At 36.1% G+C, this 19,019-nt stretch overlaps 1 protein-coding gene across 2 annotated transcripts in view; it reads right to left on the bottom strand.

Annotated features, from left to right (window-relative positions):
• Nucleotides 1-19,019, bottom strand: part of CD2AP (CD2 associated protein) — a 145,683-nt gene that overhangs the window by 21,566 nt on the left and 105,098 nt on the right. For both annotated transcript variants that reach the window (XM_049893810.1, XM_049893818.1), the window contains exons 8-12: nucleotides 18,575-18,669; nucleotides 15,779-15,883; nucleotides 13,489-13,525; nucleotides 12,308-12,370; nucleotides 710-875 (exon numbers count right to left, since the gene is read on the bottom strand). In XM_049893810.1, the coding sequence (XP_049749767.1) occupies nucleotides 710-875; nucleotides 12,308-12,370; nucleotides 13,489-13,525; nucleotides 15,779-15,883; nucleotides 18,575-18,669 (466 nt within the window). The remainder of the gene's footprint in view (nucleotides 1-709; nucleotides 876-12,307; nucleotides 12,371-13,488; nucleotides 13,526-15,778; nucleotides 15,884-18,574; nucleotides 18,670-19,019) is intronic.

The following is a 19,019-nucleotide window of genomic DNA, read 5'->3' as shown; positions in this document are numbered from 1 at the left end:
AAATTATTTCTATAAATATAAAACTCTGCCCTAAGGCTGACCACAGTATAATCAGAAATGTAAAAACTTTTAATATGTATTCACCTAGAGTGAATATAAAACAGAATTTAATACAGAATGATTTCAAACTATAGAGAAAAAGTAGAAAATACTGTCATGTGTTACTTAACACCCACAATACAGTCTGTGAAATAGGACGTTATGTGATTTGGACACTGTGCGAACACCTTATTATATACAGGCAGTCTCCAGATTACAAACAAGTCCCATTCCCAAATCTGTCTGCAACTCAAGTTTGTATGTAAGTCAGAACAGTTAGGTACAGTTTGTTATCTAATATCAGTTAGTCAAATGTTTGTCTTTATGTATAGTACATAACGTACCTTTCTATCCATAAAAAACGTTAACGAAACACTTCCACGTACTCTAAAAGATCTTTAACATAATACAGTAGTAATAACAATAGTAACATTTTAACGCACATCGCAAAGTAGCACCCACTTGTTATTACAAACCATTGTATGTACCTCAAATTTTTAATGTAACAGCCTTTATGGGGGTTGAACCACGGATGTATACACGTGGTCAGACACTGCCACAGCGGAAGTAATGCGGCACATGGCTATACTTAAAGTATTTGGGATTTATAAAGGCATTTAGGTCAAAGACAGACCAATCAATAGGCTAATTTAAAACTGGGAAAACTTACTTGGCTATAGGAGGCGGTGGAGGAACTGGTTTTTCAGGTCGCTTTGGGTACACTGTTCCAGGAGCTCTCAATAAATTATTGGCTTTGGCGGGTGGGGTAGGCTTCTTGGGCGGGACTTGTGGAGCAGATGGTTTAGAAGGTTTCTGTTCTACAGTTGATTTTTCATCTGATGATTACAAAATATTTAACAAATTTTAACAATCAAAACTACTTAGGTTTTCTAATTGTAAAAGCCAATGTCAGGCTGGAAAAGTATGGCAAAGTGAGACACATTAATTCTCATTATCTATCTATCTAATCTATGTATCTATCTACCTGTCTATCTGGAGCCCTGGTGGTACAGTGGTTAAGCATTCAGCTGCTAACCAAAAGGTTAGCAGTTTGAAACCACCAGCAGTTCCTTGGAAACCCTATGGGGCAGTTCTACTCTGTCCTATACAGTTGCTGAGTCAGGATCGACTCAATTACAAAGGGTTTGGTTTTTTGGGTATCTCTCTCTCTCTCTCTCTTTAGCTCTATCTATATCTCTGTATCTCTCACTCTCTCTCTCTACACATATATACATATATAAATAATCTATATATCTACCTATCTATCCATCCATCTATCTACCCTATCTAGTTTTACCTGTTTTTAAAGATCAATAGATCTATAGTGCCAAGGAGGCCCCTAGGTGGTACAAATAGTTTGCACAAGACTGCTAACCTAAAGGTTGGTGGTTCAAACCCATCCAGTGATACAAGGGAGAATAGGCCTGGTAATCTGTTTCCATTAAGATTCCAAACCAAAACCTACTGCCCTGAGTCGATTCCAACTCACAGCGACCCTACAGGGTAGAGCAGAACTGCCCCATTGGGTTTCTAAGGCTGTAAGCTTTGTGAAAGAAGAATGCCAGATCTTTCTCCCACAGAGCGGCAGGTGGGTTTCAACCACTGACCTTTCAGTTAGCAACCAAGTGCTTTAACCACTGCATCACCAGGGTTTCTCCTGTTAAGATTATGGCCAAGAAAACCCTATGTAGCAGTTTTATTCTGTAACACATGGGGTCGCCACGAGTTGGAATCGACTTGATGGCAACTAACAACAATGACTAATGATGTCGAGCCTTTTTCCGTGTGTTGGTCATTTGTATATCTTCTCTGGAGAAATGTCTATTTAAGTGCTTTGCCTATTTTTCAATTGAGCTTTTGGTCTTTTTGTTATTGAGTTATGAGTTCTTTATATATTCTGGATATTAGACCTTTATCAAATATACAATTTGCAATTATCTTCTCCCATTCGGTAGGTTGTCTTTTCACTTTCTTGAAAATGTCCTCTGATGCACAAAAGTTTAATTTTGATGAAGTCCGATTTATTTTTTCTTTCGTTGCTCATGCTTTTTGTGTCATTTCTGAAAATCCAGTGCCAAATCCAAGGCCATCAGATTTATGTTTTTTTCCAAGAGTATTATAGTTGGAGCTCTTATATTTAAGTCACTGAGCCTTTCTGAACTACTGTATGTATATGGCAGAGGTCCAACTTTGATGTCTTGCATATGGATATCCAGTTTTGAATATTGGATTTTTAGTTCAACTAAAAAAAGTCTTCTAACAAAAAGTCTTATGTTAGCCACCCTAATGCCTAAAGGAAGAATTATGCAAGATACAGATGTTATGATAATTTAGAATAGAGAAAAGGAGCAAGAATAGCATAAGTATATAAAGAAAAATTTTTGACTAAAAATAGATATAACATATATATTTTTTTTTAGCAGCTGACAAAACACAAAAATATAATTATGTCCTATCTTATTTATTACAGAGTACAACAATACATTACTAACACTATATATAATAAGTTAATCTACTTAGAAATTTAAATAAGGGTTAGTGCCCTGATGCATGAATTGGAACTGAAAAATAATAAATAATGCTGGCACCGAAGTATGAATGATTATAAGTGCATAACTTCTAACTAAAGATCAAATATTTTATTCTTTTTATTAACGGTCACTTGGAGATTTACTAGAGAATTAAAAAAAAAAATACTATCAGAAAAGCAGTGAGTTATTCTTAATTGTGTCTATTTTAGAACAACTTAAGACAAAAGAAATTTCCCCATATTATTATTTCTGAGGAGCCTTGGTGGTGCAGTGGTTAAGAGCTATGGCTGCTAACCAAAAGGTCAGCAGTTCAAATCCACCAGTGGCTCCTTGGAAAACCTATGGACAATTCTACTCTGTCCTGAAGTGTATAAACTACCTCAACGACATAAAAGTTACACAACTGTTCTGAAAAGCTATCATTGCACTTGACTCAGCATGTATCACTAAAACGCATGATGAAATTAAATGTCAGACACATGACTGCAATGACCTAACTGTCAAACCCCCAATACAGGTTTCAAGGAGCCCTGTTAGGGCAGTGGTTAAGCAGTCGGCTGCTAACCAAAAGGCTGGTGGTTCAAACCCACCAGCCATTCCATGGAAGAAAGATGTGGCAGTCTGCTTCCATAAAGAGTACAGCCTTGGAAACCCTATGGGACAATTCTACTCTGCCCTATAGGGTCACTATGAGTCAGAATGAACTCAACGGCAATGGGTTTTGTTTTTATAATACGAGTTTCAGTCCCAATCTTCCCTTGAAATCTCTGTGGCACCTGACAATGTTGGACACTTCCAAGAATTTTAACTTGTTAAATTAAAATGTAGCATTTTCAGAAGCTTAAGTTATAAAGCTCGACAAGTCATCATCACATGAACACACCTGAGCAACCACCTCCAAGGTCAAGAACTAAGCATTATCCACATCTCTAAAGTTCCCTTCATGTTTCTTCCAAATTACTACCCCATTGCTCCTACTCAAAGGTATCTTCTACCACCACAAATTACTTTTGCTTATTTTTGAACTTTACAGCAATGGAATCATAACATTCATGTTGCTGCATGTAACTTTAGTTCTTTCATTTGTGCTATACGGTATCCCAGTATATGAATATACCTCAAATTATCCATTCTAATGATGGACATTTGGGTTATCTCCAATTAGGGGCCAATACAAATAATGCTAGAATAAACTTCCTTATTTGAGTCTTTTGCTGCATACGTGAAGCATACATTTCTGCCGGGTATATAGCTAGAAGTGAGAAGTACTGGGTAACAGGGTATAGGTATATTCAACTTTAGTTCTCCAGCTTGGATATACCAATTTATACTCCCACCAATGAAATTCCTGCTTAATGTGTATCCTTTACCAACATTTGATATTGTTTCAAAATAAATAAATAAATAGCAATTGTGGTTAGTGTGTCTTACTGTGGTTTAAAATTACATCCCCTTGATGAGTACTAAAATTGGGAAACTTCTCATACTTTGATGACCATTTGGATAGTCTCCTCTAAAATGAAGTTTCTATTCAAAACTCTTACCTATTTTTTTATTGGGCTGTCTTTTTCTTATTAATTTGTAGTAATTCTTTATATATTCTGGATATTAGTGCTTTGCCAGTTATCTCTGCTGTAAATATCTTTTTCCACCCTGTGGAATGCATTTTCACTCTTCTAATGGTGACTTTTTATTAACAAATATTCTTAATTTTAATATAGTCCAAATAATCTTTTCCTTTATGGTAATATCTTATGTGTCCTGTTAAAGAAATAGTTCCCCACTCCAAGGATACAAAGATGTTTGCTTACATTATCTTCTAGAAAATTGTTTTCCCTTTTACATTTACAGCCACAATTCAAATACAGTTGTCTTTTATGCATGTTATAAGATAGGGTTCAGGTTTGTTTAGCATTATTTATTGCAAAGACATCCTTTTCCCACTGTTTCACAGTGTAACTTTTGTCATAAAGCACCTATTGATCTATTTCTGGAATCGAATCTGTGTACAATATGAGGAAAAGGTTAAGATTTATTAATTTCTTACATGGTTATCAATTAACCAACACCATTTACTCCATTTTTTAACTGCAATAGCAACTTTGTTATAAATCACATGGCCTTTAATGTCTCTTAAATTCTTGCAATGATTCTTGCCTTGTAGGCCCCTTTGTCTTGAATTAACATAGTGCAGAAGCTTCCTTTTCATCGGTGTTTGCCTGGTATATCTTTGTCCATCCTTTCAACTTAATTCGTCCTGAATCTTTAATACTAAGGTGTGTCTCTTGTTAGCAAGTTACGGTTTTTTGTTTGTTTTGTTTTCATCCAGTGCAAAATATAAACAAATAGTTAAACATATACTCCTTGCCATAACATTGTAAGGCCTTTCACGGCCTAAACAAGTGGTTCTCAACTTTGTCTTCAGGTTAAAATTATCTGGAAAGCTTTAAAAATACTAATACCTGAGTGATACACTGTAAAAATTCTGATTTAACTGGTGGTCTGAAGAAGATTCTAGGCATCAGTATATTTTAAAAAGACACCCAGATAATTCTAATACATAGCTAGGATTAAGAATAACTGCACAAAGCTACCTTTCCAGTTTAATTCTCAAAATGCCTCCTAGGGTGTCTACAGCCATTTCCTGAATATGCCATGCTTTTTCTTCTTTTCGTATGCTCTTTCTGAGACCTGGAACCATCTTTACTTTTCCAGTCATCATATTCTGTTTATTGTCTAAGTCTTTGCATAATCACAACCTCCTCAGTATTATGCATGTAACTATTCAATTAGCAATCATCAGAATATCACTATTATAACTGAAAAAATTTTTTTTAATGTTTTTAAAAAAAAATCTCCCTATAAACTGGCACAAGCCACTTGCCTCATAAGTACATACTGACTGACTCCATGTTACTGTGTGTTTAACATTTAGTTAGAAGTCTATTTCATGTGTGGGTAAGTGTAAATAAAGGATATTGTCCACTACTTCTTAAAAAGTAAAGATTACTTTTAGATTCAAACTGGAGTAATATAACAGGTATCAAAATGTTCTTTGTAGAGAATTAGAGATAAGTATCATTTCCTTTTTGGTAAGCACACTAAATATAAAATACAATAAAGCCCTGCCACAGCTCTTGATTCATTCTCCACACTACATATTGTTCACAGATGAAAAGGCATTTGAGTTCAGTACTTCCAATAGGAAATGCCCTTAAAAGAGTCTTAAACACGTGGACCTTGATTTTAATTTTACACCAAAGTAAACCATACTACACGAAGGTTTCACAGAACATAACAAATCACTTACAAATATGAATACTGATTTGTGTAAGAATCTACAGTCAAGCAAAGATATTTAACGATTGCCTCAAGACTTTCACTTTAGGCAGTATGCTGAATTATGTACCAAGGCCGCCTATTCTGCCAACTTAAAATTCTATACAGTATAAGACAAAAATATCTGCCAAGAATAAGGAGGAAAGATATTCTTGAACAAACAAAACATGTTTCACAAACAAAACATGTTCCTTTATGGAGGTTCTGCTTAGATCCTCCATAAAAGAAATTCTTTTAAAAATGTATTTTAGGCAAAAATGTGAAATGCGAAAGAAGAGTAAGGAAGCAAGAAATGTGCACAAATCCAACCAAATGCTGACTGAGAATCTGCAGCACACTGATGGTGGTCGAAGCTGTGAGCCTTTTTGTATATGATTGCCCAGAGAGCTGAGAATAAGACACTAAAAGAATAAGATAATAGTTCTGAAAATGAAGAGCCCACATTAAGTTTTAGCTCAGTGAATGAGTGAATTAATGATGCTACTGGGCCTTTTGAGGGGAGGGGCGCCAGTATCAGCCACAACCACCTTCTGTAATAGGTAAACTACACGTAGGCAACAGGGCCCCGCGCTTTTTCAAAGAGACAGAGTAAGCATCGCAATTCAATTACTGGCACTGAAGGTCCCAGGAATCAGTTAATCAGGCCCTCAATATCTGCAACCTCGTGTGCCATCGATGAATCGTTAGCATGTGTCTGTATCATCCCAGCCATAGTAACTTGCTGCCCTTTAATGCCAGCCTAAAGTCTGTGTGAGAAGCGGCGAAAACAAAATCTCAAGGAACATCTGTTACCACAACTCTCTCTAGTCTATGAATTAGGAACCTAGATTACCATCATAACCACACTGGTGCATAATCTCTGCTTGGAGGGATGTATCATCTGGTTACATCCTGCCTATAAATCAACTCAAATACAAGAAGGCAGATTCAGTACCTCTGCTGTAATAGAAACCCTCAAAGAAATGCCCTTGGGACACAAGTCCTTTGCCTCTACCAGTAAAAAAAAGTGTGGAACCAAGCTAGGCTTTGACAGCCTTTTACGGCCCTCCTTTGGGTGTGATTCGGGCAGCAGGGAGGTTGGAGAAGAAGGACTTGTAGAGATAAAGGTTTAAGTGATTTTGACTCGACAGCAGTGGCTTTTTATAAGCCTAATAGAGCCTTTCTTATGTTCTCGCCTATGCCTATGCCTATGCCTCACTTGCTGGTATTCGAGAATAAATGAAAGTTCCTCCCTTCATATCGTTATGTACTCCACACCAAAGATAAAATGGGGGCACCAAGAAAGAAGTGAGCTACTGAAACATATATCTAAGAAAAGCTTCCCAAAACAGCAGGATAATTAGTGTTTCAAAGTGCTCTTTTCTGGGGCACAGCATGGTCATCATTCTAAGTCTATTCAAGCAAATACAAAAACCCATTGCCGTAGAGTTAATTCCAACTTTTTTTTTAGAGATGCCAGAGGACAGAGTAGAACTACCTCACAGGCTTTCCAAAACTGTAAGTTTTTACAGAAGCAGACTGCAGTATCTTTCTCCTGTTGAGTGTCTGGTGGTTTCAAACCACTGACCTTTTGGTTACCAACAGAGTGCTTAAACACTCTGCCACCAGGGCTCCTGAGAAAATAATAGGGGGCAGAAACTGCTGAACAGCTTTGACAAAATCCACATGGTTACTTGAGGTAGCCTGTAGACAATGAGGGCTGCCACAGACTGAGGGAGCTATTAACTTCCATTCTAAAGATTTGGGAAAATGCTCCATGAAACCATAGGGGGCCACTTAAGAGTCATGGGTAAAAGGGTGACCCATGGTTTCTAGTAGTGCTTTTTACCCAACAAAATAGCTTTTCAAAGCACATCTTCTGTGGAACGTGGAGAAGAAAAATAAAAGTCACGAACACGCGTACTTGTGGAAAATACTCTATTTCTTTGTCAGAGGCTTAATGTTCCTCAAATTGGCCCTACCCATGGTTTGAAAAACCTCACTCTGTTGATTGTGGAAGTGCAGGTAGAACTTTGATTTGTTTTTATTTAAAAATAAATCATTAACTCCTTACTGATACTCAACACAGATTAACACTAGCTCTAACAACGCACGTATCCAAAGGTCACTGGCACAGCATTGTAAGCGATTTCTTGTACTAACAGTGGAAGTTCACGATGTGGAGATGCTGACACTTCTACCATCACTTCATCATTTCCTATCTACATATTGTGACATTTCATGGTTTGAATGAATACAGTTAAGTGAATTTTAGTATAATTTTGTCTGGTTTGAATTTAACTAAAGGAGTCTTCAGAAAGTTGACAAGTGGCTTAAAAAGATTCCTGCAGGGAAATGTGCTGACACACTGCAGGAAACGCAACCAATGTCTCAAAACAATTTGTGTATAAATTTTTGAATGAGAAACTAATTTGCACTGTAAATTTTTACCTAAAACACAATGATAAGAAAAGAAAAAAGATTCCTGCAAAGAAATTAGACTAAAAAAAAAGATCATGTAATTACCCTAATGGAGACCAAGTAAATGAAAAATACATGGAAGCATTCATATTTTCCTATTACTTTCACTAGATCTGTTACAGCCATGTCAGGTTAATGAGAAGAACTTTTCAAATGAAGAGTCTGGGTATTGTTCAGGATGTTTAAACACGAGAAAAAAAAAGGTCTTTTATATTTACTCATATTTACCATTTTTTGGCATTCTTCATTACTTTATATAGATCCAAATGCCCATTTAGTATCATTTTCTTTCTGCCTAAAGAACTACTTTTAACATTTCTTGTATTGCAGGTCTGCTGGCCATAAGTTCTCTCAGATTTTGCCTGAAAGCTCTTCTTCTGACTTCATTTCTGAAAGGTATTTTTGCTGGGCACAGAACTCTAAGTTGACAGCTACTTTCAGGCTTTAAGATTTTCTCTTTGTCATGGGTTGTCATCAAATTTATCACGATGTGCCTTAAGGTGGTTTCCTTTATGTTTCTTATGCTTGGAATTCACTGAGTTTCTTGGAACTGTGGATTTATACTTTTCAACAAACCTGAAAAGTTTTCAATCACTATTTCTTCAAATGGTTTTTCTGACCCCGCTATTTCTCCTCTCCTTCAGGGACCCCAATTGTACTTAAGGAAGACTGCCTGGTATTACTACTACCAATCACTTTTTTCCCACTCTTTTTCCTATTCATTTTGGATACTTTCTACTGCTATGTCTTCAAGTTCACGGATCTTTTCTTCTGCAGTCTCTAGTCTGCCGGTAATACCATTTAGGTTTTTTTTTTTTTTCAGGTACTGTATTTTTTAATCAATAAAAGTTCAACTTAGGTCTTTCTAATATTTTACATTTTTCTCAACATCATGTTCATTTTTCCTTCTACCTTCTTAAGCACATGGAATAAACTTATAATAGCTGTTTTAACGTCCTTGCCTGCTATTTCCATGATCTCTGCCATTTCTGGATCTATCAACTAATTTTTCCCCTTGGTTATGGGTTTTTATTTTCCTGCTTCTTTGTATGCATGGTATTTTTGATCAGATAAAAGACACGTGAATTTTACAATCTTGGGAGCTAAATTTTAGTCACATTCATCGAAATGGTATTAAACTTTGTTCTGGAATTAGTTAGATCTGTTCTCAAGGTAAAGGAGCCTTTAGTCAAAGGTGTTAAGTCTAAGCCTTTCCTTTACCCTTTTATGGACTCTATTTGATGCCCTGTGCATAAGGTCTTTCCACCCTGAGTTGTGAGAACTGAAATATTTGTGAGTTCCACAAAATGTTCTGCCTCCTACTTTCCAGCAGTTATTTCTCCAGCTACAGAAGTTTCCTTTCATGAATGTGTAGATCAATACTGAACCTCATGTTACGCCCCATACAGATCTCTGAGCACTGTCCGCAGCTCTCTCCACTCTGACACTCTGTTCCAAAAATTGCAGCAGCCTTGGCCTCTCTGTCTCCTCAACTCTCTGGGTAATGTTTTGTTCTGCTGTACACAGGGTCGCTATGAGTCAGAACCGACTCGACAGCACCTAGCAACAGAAACTTACTCTGTACTTCTCCAAGGAAATTTTTAAAAAATTATTTTAACCAAGATACTACAAAATAAAAGTATAATTGTTTAATGCTTTCTTATATATTATTTAAAATAACTATGATCAAATACAATTTTTTAATGAATATAAATTATCGGTTTGAGTAAAAACTTAACTTCCTATTAACCCTGATGAACAACTCTCTCCCAGAAAACGCCCAGCAGAGCAAAGTAAATACACAGACACCGAGCTCTGTTTCACTTCCTCTTTTCTCCTGCCCATAAACTGTTTCTAGGTGCCCAGGCGGGGAGGACTCACTTAAAATCATTTTTCTCTCAGTGATCACAGTCCAAAGCTGCCTGTTGCCCAACGTCTAAAAATCATTATTTCATGTATTTTGTTCTGTGGTCTAGTTGTTCAAGCAGGAGGGTAAACTCAGTCCCTGTTATTCCATCATGGCCAGGATTCAGAACAGATAAATGCAATACAAATGCATTGTCTTCTACTTTGTTTATAAGATCAACTGACTGATTTTAGGGAATATGCAAAGTCATTATCTCAATTTTAACAAAACCCCTATCTTTTGGTAGAGGTAAATACAAGGCGGCTATCATGCTGTACATAGCAAAGCCAGCAATAAAGTTTTTACATTTGGATATATACATATATATATATATCTTTTAAAATGAGTTTTTTCATGTAGGACAGATGTCATAACCAAGTATTAAACTGATCTAAGACCCAAACCTGACAATAACAATATCAGAAGAGACTAATCTGAAATTAAGAAATATTTTTAAATATAAATTATTTATATATCATAACTAAACAAACAATTCACAAATGTAAAAAAAAAAAAAAGAAAGGAATACAAAAGCCTTCCACGCTGAGCACAAAACACGTGAATGAGATGAAGCTCTGAAGTTTCATGACACGTTCAGGGAATGGAGAGTGCGGCTGGTACATTTAATGAATGAAAAGCGTAGAAGATGACACCAAAAATGTAACTTAGCAGTCAGTTCCTGGAGGGTATTAAGTTTGTACTTTCGGTTTTGATCTGAAAAATGAATCTGGCAACAATATGAAGTATAGTTAGACAAGGAAATGAAGAAAGAGAAATTAAAAGGCTACAATAACACTTAGGCAACAGACAAGGATGGGCAAAACTAAAACACTGGCAGTACAAACTAAAATATTCTAAAACAGTATGCAAGTTCATCCATGTCAACCATTGCAGATCTTTCTGTATAAAGGGAAGTAGGTATATTCTCCAAATTGACAACAACAAAATGAGTAATGTTTTTAACAAAATACATATTATACCTTGGAATAACTTTCCAAATTTACATGACAAATATATGCAGTCAGATTAAAGACTACATAATAAATCACTTTGATATTTACCAGGAACTTGAAGTTATTGAGGATTTCATTTTAGTCAGATTCACAATCAACACCCAAGGAAACAGCAGTTAAGAAGTCAAACGATGTACTGCATTGAACAAATCTGCTGCAAAAGACCTCTTTAAAGCGTTAAAGGGCAAAGATGTCACCTTGAGTACTAAGGTGCATGTAACCCAAGCCATGGTATTTTCAACCGCCTCTTCTGCACGTGAAAGCTAGACAATGAATGAGGAAGACCAAAGAATTGATGTCTTTGAATTACGGTGTTGGCAAAGAATGCTGAATATACCATGGACTCCCAGAAGAACGAGCAAATCTGTCTTGGAAGAAGTACAGCCAGAATACTCCTTAGAAGCAAGGATGGCAAAACTTGATCTCATGTACTTTGGGCACATTATCAAGAGGGACCAGTCCCTGGAATAGGACATGTTTGGTAAAGCAGAGCATCAGCAAAAAAGAGGAAGACCCTTAATGAGATGGATTGACACAGTGGCTGCAACGATGGGCTCAAGCATAACAACAATTATAAGGATGGCGCAGGACTGGGTAATGTTTCATTCTGTTCTACATACGGTCTCTATGAGTTGGAACCGACTCAACAGCACCTAACAACAAAACAGAAACTTACTCTGTACTTCTTCAGGGAAATTCTTAAAAAATTATTTTAACTAAGACACTATAAAAATAGTAAAAGCATAATTGTTTAATGCTTTCTTTTCTTATACATTATTTAAAATAACTATGATCAAATATGAAAATTTTTTAATGAATATAAATTATCAGTTTGAGTAAAAACTTAACTTCCTATCAATCTTGATAAACTACTCTCTCCCAGAAAACTCCCAGCATAGCAAATACAGAATACCTGTTAAAAATCAGTGTAACTGATGCAGTGTAAAGAGACATTTTTCTTTACAATGACAATAATGAAACAAAGAATTATTTTTCTGAGAGTAGAAAAACAGCCTCACCTTTTTCTTCAGGCTTTATAAGAAAATACTTCTTCTCTGCAGCTATCAGATCAGGCTTTGGAGCTAAGGCGAAAAACATAAAGTTTATTTTTTTGTAACGATTAAAAAGAATTTAGTTTAAAAATTACACCAGGTGACAACATGGTTTAATACAAACAACACTGTTACCAGAATCGCTGGGTTCAATTTCTAATCTTGTACCTATGGCCCTGAGTAAGTAAAAACTCTGATAACAGTTCCTTTCTTTTGTCATATCCTCTTGTTCACATCCTCTACAGAAGCAATGTCCAGTACAACTTTCTATGACTATGGAAATGTTCCAATGTTGTATTGTCTAATATTGGACTACTGAACACTTGAAATGTGGTTTATGTGACTGGCTAAGAAACCAAATTTTTTATTTTATTTAATTTTCATTAATTTTAAAAGACTCATGTGGCTAGTGGCTACCATATTGAACAGTGCAGCTTTAGAGTAAGCCTGCAACACCAACCCTTATAAAAATTACCTTTTATTTACGCTTTCCTTGCTTGGGATTACATCAGCAAATACAAAGCTGAATCCATGGGGAGGAGAAATGTGGATTAATCCAAAGAATAAAAAAATCTTTTAAGAAATAAAAAATTGTACTATACTTGTGAAAATCAGAAAATTTGGGGGTAGGTCTTACAGAAATAGGCAGGGAGCCAGACTACAAAACTTTGGCTCTGAAAGACACTTCTAATTGTACCATAATCTATTAAACTGTTAAAACAAAAAAAAAACTCTTCTAGTTTATCTAATCCTTTAGCATATTATTTAAGGAAGAGTAAATAAATAATTAGTATTTGTTTAAGACATTAACAAATGGATTTGATCTGAAAAGGTAGAATAACTAATTGGCCAAGTCAATATATCAAGTTTATTAAAACAGGTTTAAACTTGATCAATTTTTTAACTCAAAACTAAATATAAATAAAGTATCCTAATTATATTCAAGAATCTTATTTTACACCATTTGTACTTTAAAAAATTCAGACACATTAGTTCACGCGAACACTCAATTTTACATATTTTTAAACTTTTGTATAGCACATCACAATTGTTTTTGCCAATAAAACTATTTAAATTAGATCCAATTTCATTATTTCAGTATTTAAAAACATGAAAAAAGCAATCTGAACATTGTGTTTCTTACATACCTGGACCCTTAGCAGGAGGTGGTGGTTTCTTTGGTTTCTGTTAATAACGGCAAAATAATAACGGTTAAACACTTACATATTAAATATTTATAGGTAAAATCAATTCTGATCATTAATAATCTGAAGTATATGAGCGTCTCTCCTCATCCCATCCCATTACAAAATGCTAAGATCTTTTTTTTTATTAATTGCACTTTGGATGAAGGTTTACAGAACAAACTAGTTTCTCATCAAACAGTTAGTACACACATTGTTCTATTATATTGGTTAACAGCCCCACAATATGTCAACACTCTCCCTTCTCAACCCTGGGTTCCCTATTACCAGCTTTCCGGTTCCCTCCTGCCTTCCAGTCCGTTCCCAGGGCCGGTGCGCCCCTTTGGTCTTGTTTTGTTCCATGGGCCTGTTCAATCTTTGGCTGAAGGGTGAACCTCAGGAGTGACCTCATTACTAAGCTAAAAGGGTATCCGGGGGCCATACTCTCAGGGTTTCTCCAGTCTCTGTCAGGCCAGCAAGTCTGGTCTTTTCTTTTTGAGTTAGAATTTTGTTCTACATTTTTCTCCGCTCTGCCCAGGACCCTCTATTGTGATCCCTGTCAGAGCAATCAGTGGTGGTAGCCAGGCACAGAAAATGCTAAGATCTTAACATCTCCACAAAGGGTCACTGACAGAAAAATTATTGTTAGAACAAATTCCTCCTCGATCAAAATTTAATCAAATATTTCAAAAGTTATCATTGGGTTGGATAAACCTAAAAACCTTACTAATTGCCAAGAATATTTTGTCTTGTCTCCTCTAATTTAAGATTCCTAAGCACCATTTTAAGGAGCCCTGGTGGCACAGTAGTTAAGTCCTCAGGGTAACCGAAAAGGTCAGCGATTCGAACCCACCAGCCACCACACAAAAGAAAGATGTGCCAGTATGCTTCTGTGAAGATTACAGCCTTGGAAGCCCTATGGGGCAGTTCTACTCTGTCTTACAGTGTCACTACGAGTTGGAATCGACTTAGGGCAAAGGGCTGGGTTTGGTTTTGTTATCCACAATTTTACCTCATTTCACAAATAAGGGTTGGTAGGGAGGAGGTAGGGGAGGGACAGAAAAAAAGAGAGAGAGAGAGAGACATTGTTTTAAAAAATGGATAAAAGTAGAGTAGCTAATTAATAGATTGTTTTCACTATTAATTCTTCAGAATTCTCCAAAAAAAGGTTAAAGCCAAAGGCCTATTTTTCTCAATTTATTCAAAGCCTCTTGAATTTATAAGCATTCACTCTTCTTAAGAGTTAATTTTATGTCTAAAAAATTTAACTAAGGCACATTTCTAAGTATGTGAATTTGACTTTACAATTAAGGACAACAGATAAGCAATATTGTAAAAACACCCAATACAAGCAGGAAAATGTATTCATTAAGGAATGTATAAAAGTAAAGCATTCTGAAGGCTGAACCAATACTGAATGTGATCTAGCAAAGGAAGAGCTCCAAAACAGCCTAAGTCTCCATAGTGTACCTCCGGTAATTAAATGAAAACAAAGGTTACATAGCCTTTCACTGGTTTAAACCAAATATGGTAGTCTCTCTTGCTATATGTGTCTGCTATCTCTCTCTTTCTCTCTATTTAAAAACTAAATTGGATCCCTCTAACAGGGAAAAAGGGGATCAAGGTGTAGAAAGGCAAAAGATCACTGACGAATGACTCCATGTTGCTTTTTTCTCTTTGATAAATGAGATAGAAATATAAGGAAAGACTCTGCTTCTTGCCTTACCAAGAATATGTTGATCTAATAATAGTAATATCAACAGAAGCTTAAACTAAAACTTTTCAACAATTAAATAAAAATACAATTTTTCTCAGGCAAACATTAATTTATCCACTATCATGGTCAGTTTTTTTTTAATTATCATGTAATGCTGTCTGAGGTTAATTTTCAGTATATTGCTGTTGTTGTTAGGTGCCATTGAGTCATAGGGACTCACAGCGACCCCATGTGACAGAGAAGAACTGCCCCATAGGTTTTTCTTGGCTGTAATCTTTATTAACTGGCACTGGGTTAATCTTTACATAAGCAGATCGCCAGGTCTTCCTCCCACATTCAGAGGAAAAAAGCAGAAATAAAACACAGAACTGAAACTTCATTTTGTTTTACTATAATTCAAATAATTTTTACCCGAATATATAAATCTGGAACCCCCTTCATAAAAATCATTAACAATGCAAAAAAAAAATCTATTTTTGGAAAAAAAATATTGCTAAAAGGTTCTTTAAAGTATTGTCATCATTGACAAAAGCTTACTGGAAAGTCCTTATCTTGTTCACTTATTTGAACAGCAAAATTGTCTGGAAACACTCCTTCTTTTCCATTAAGTTCACCCCTCCACCAGCCAGCCTCTCCAGTGTCCTAAAAAACAAAACAAAGAATAATTAAGACAACAGGAATTAACTTTAAACGGAGAAAAGTTTACAACAAAACAGCAAAATAATTCAACTATATTTTTACAAAAAAAAAAAGTCATGAGGTTTCCTAAAAGACAATGTTCTCCCACTTACTACTTCAAAATTATAATTTAATTTTTTTTAAGTAAGTCAAATAATTTTAAAATTTAGTCTACAAGGTTTAAAGGTTCTCAAGAATGGGTAAGGGGGAGGAAAGAGGAAGGGAGAGGAGGGGAGCAGGGGAGGAGGGAAAAGGGAGAGAAGGCAGGCAGGGAGGCAGGTGGGTAGCTCGGGAGGGAGGGAGGCAGGTGGGGAGCGAGGAAGGGATGGAGGGAGGAAGGAAGGAAGGAAGGGATTTCCAAACTGTATCTCATCTAACATTCTTAACATTTTATACACTAATGAAATTAATCAATATTATTCAGTTGCTTTACTAATTAACAAGATCATCTACGGTTCCTTTTCAACACCTACCCTTGCATGAGAAATTAGGTGTCATCAGTCCAAATTGTGTGACAATTTGCAATTACATACCCTAAACCATCTGACAACAAACAGTAAAAAATTCCAAAAATTATTCTTCAAGGTTACAGCAAAAACAAACAATTATAATTTTCCTATATGACAAAGCTATTAAAAGGTTCTGCCCCACCCCTACCTCCCACCCAATACGATTGAGCTTTCTCTTCATTTTGCCTTAGAATTCATTGCGGGTAAGTACGAATCTACCTCAATCTTTGAAACAGCTCCATTATTTTCTATAGTGTGAAGAATTTCATAACCATTTTCACATTGATGAACATTTAGATTCCTTCCCTATTTTTCCTCTCTTTCTTTCAATATTACGAACGGTGCTCCAAACAGTAGATGGAAAAGAAAAAAAAAAAAATAGAAAAGGGTGGAATGAGAAGTGAGAACAGAAATTTGTGGGTGTGAATTAAAATAGAAAAACAGGGTATGATGGTAAAAAGAATTCCTAATCACTCCAACAAGGCTGACATTAATCCAAAAAACACAAAATACTAAATGTTGGAGAGGCTGTGGAGAGACTGGAACATGTAAACACTGCTGGTGGGAATGTCATATGGTACAACCACTTTTGAAATCAATTTGACGTTTCCTTAAAATGCTAGAAATAGAACTACCATACAATCCAGCAATCCCACTCCTCGGAATATATCCTAGAGAACTAAGAGCCTTTACATGAACAGATATACGCACGCTCATGTTTACTGCAGCACTGTTTACAACAGCAAAAAGATGGAAGCAACCAAGGTGCCCATCAATGGATGAATGGATAAATAAATTATGGTATATTCACACAATGGAATACTACGCATCAATAAAGAACAGTGAGGAATCTGTGAAACATTTTATAACATGGAGGAACCTGGAAGGCATCATGCTGAGTGAAATTAGTCATTTGCAAAAGGACAAATATTGTATAAGACCACTATTATAAGAACTTGAGAAATAGTTTAAACTGAGAAGAAAACATTCTTTTGTGGTTACGAGAGGGGAGGGAGGAAGGGTGGGAGAGCGGTATTCACTAATTAGATAGTAGATAAAAACTACTTTAGGTGAAGGGAAAGGCAACACACAATACAGGGGAGGTCAGCACAACCGGACCAAACCAAAAGCAAAGAAGTTTCCTGAATAAACTGAATGCTTCCAAGGCCAGCATAGCAGGGGCAGGGGTTTGGGGACCATGGTTTCAGGGGACATCTAAGTTAATTGGCATAATAAAATCTATTAAGAAAACATTCTGCATCCCACTTTGAAGAGTGGCGTCTGGGGTCTTAAATGCTAGCAAGCAGCCATCTAAGATGCATCAATGAGTCTCAACTCACCTGGATCAAAGGAGAATGAAGAATACCAAGGACACAAGGTAATTACAAGCCCAAGAGACAGAAAGGGCAACATGAACCAGAGACTACATCATCCTGAGACCAGAAGAACTAGATGGTGCCTGGCTACAACCGATGACTGCCCTGACAGGGAACACAACAGAGAACCCCTGAGGGAGCAGGAAAGCAGTGGGATGCAAACCCCAAATTCTCATAAAAAGACCAGACTTAATGGTCTGACTGAGACTAGAAGGACCTCGGAGGTCATGGCCCCCAGACCTTCTATTGGCCCAGGACAGGAACCATTCCCAAAGCCAACTCTTCAGACATGGATTGGACTGGACAGTGGGTTGGAGAGGGATGCTGGTGAAGAGTGAGCTTCTTGGATCAAGCGGACACTTGAGATTAGGCTGGCATCTCCTGCCTGGAGGGGAGATGAGAAGGTAGAAGGGGTTAGAGGCTGGTGAAATGGACACAAAAAGAGAGTGTGGAGGGATGGAGCGGGCTCTCATTAAGGGGAGAGTAATGTAGCAAGGTATATATAAGTTTTTGTGTGAGAGACTGACTTGATTTGTAAACTTTCACTTAAAGCACAATAAAAATTATAAAAAAGAATTCCCAATAAATCATTGATAACAAAGACAGACAATAAAACTTTGCTCACCAGGTGCCAGGTTCTCAGGACACAGAAACAAACAAGACAAAGTCCCAACTCTCTAGAACTTACATTCTAGAGGGAATATAAGAATTTTCAAAAATACTTCTATAATTAACAAGACTTTAAAAAACTGAAATTGTTTTCATCTCACCTTACTTATCAAATGGATTATCTCTCCCTCTTTAAAACTAAGTTCATCTTCATTAGTACCTTCATAACCAAATAATGTTCTGCAATATTCCTTAGCTGAAATAAAGAACACAAATAATGTAGCTTATACAAACTGATTCATTCTTTAAATATTAAGCCTCTTTTGTGTAAAGCAACGTGCACTAGAAATTTTAAAGATGAATTTAATAACTCATCTTTAGATTTTAAAATTGCAGCCAATACTATACAGTAAATAATAATTTAATTAATCATTCATTCAAATATCTATTAAGTATCGACTGTGTTTCAGTTTTAAATGCAGGGGAATATATCAGTGACCAGGGCATACCAAAATCCTTGACTTCATGGTGCTTACATCTAGCAGTATTTAATTACTCTGATTGAATAGTACACTGAAACAAATGCCTTCAACAAGACTAATAATA

The sequence above is a fragment of the Elephas maximus genome, chromosome 1 (genome assembly GCF_024166365.1).
Source record: "Elephas maximus indicus isolate mEleMax1 chromosome 1, mEleMax1 primary haplotype, whole genome shotgun sequence".
Classification (NCBI taxonomy): domain Eukaryota; kingdom Metazoa; phylum Chordata; class Mammalia; order Proboscidea; family Elephantidae; genus Elephas; species Elephas maximus.
Note: the sequence above shows the minus strand (reverse complement) of the source record. Positions and strands in the feature narration are given on the sequence as shown.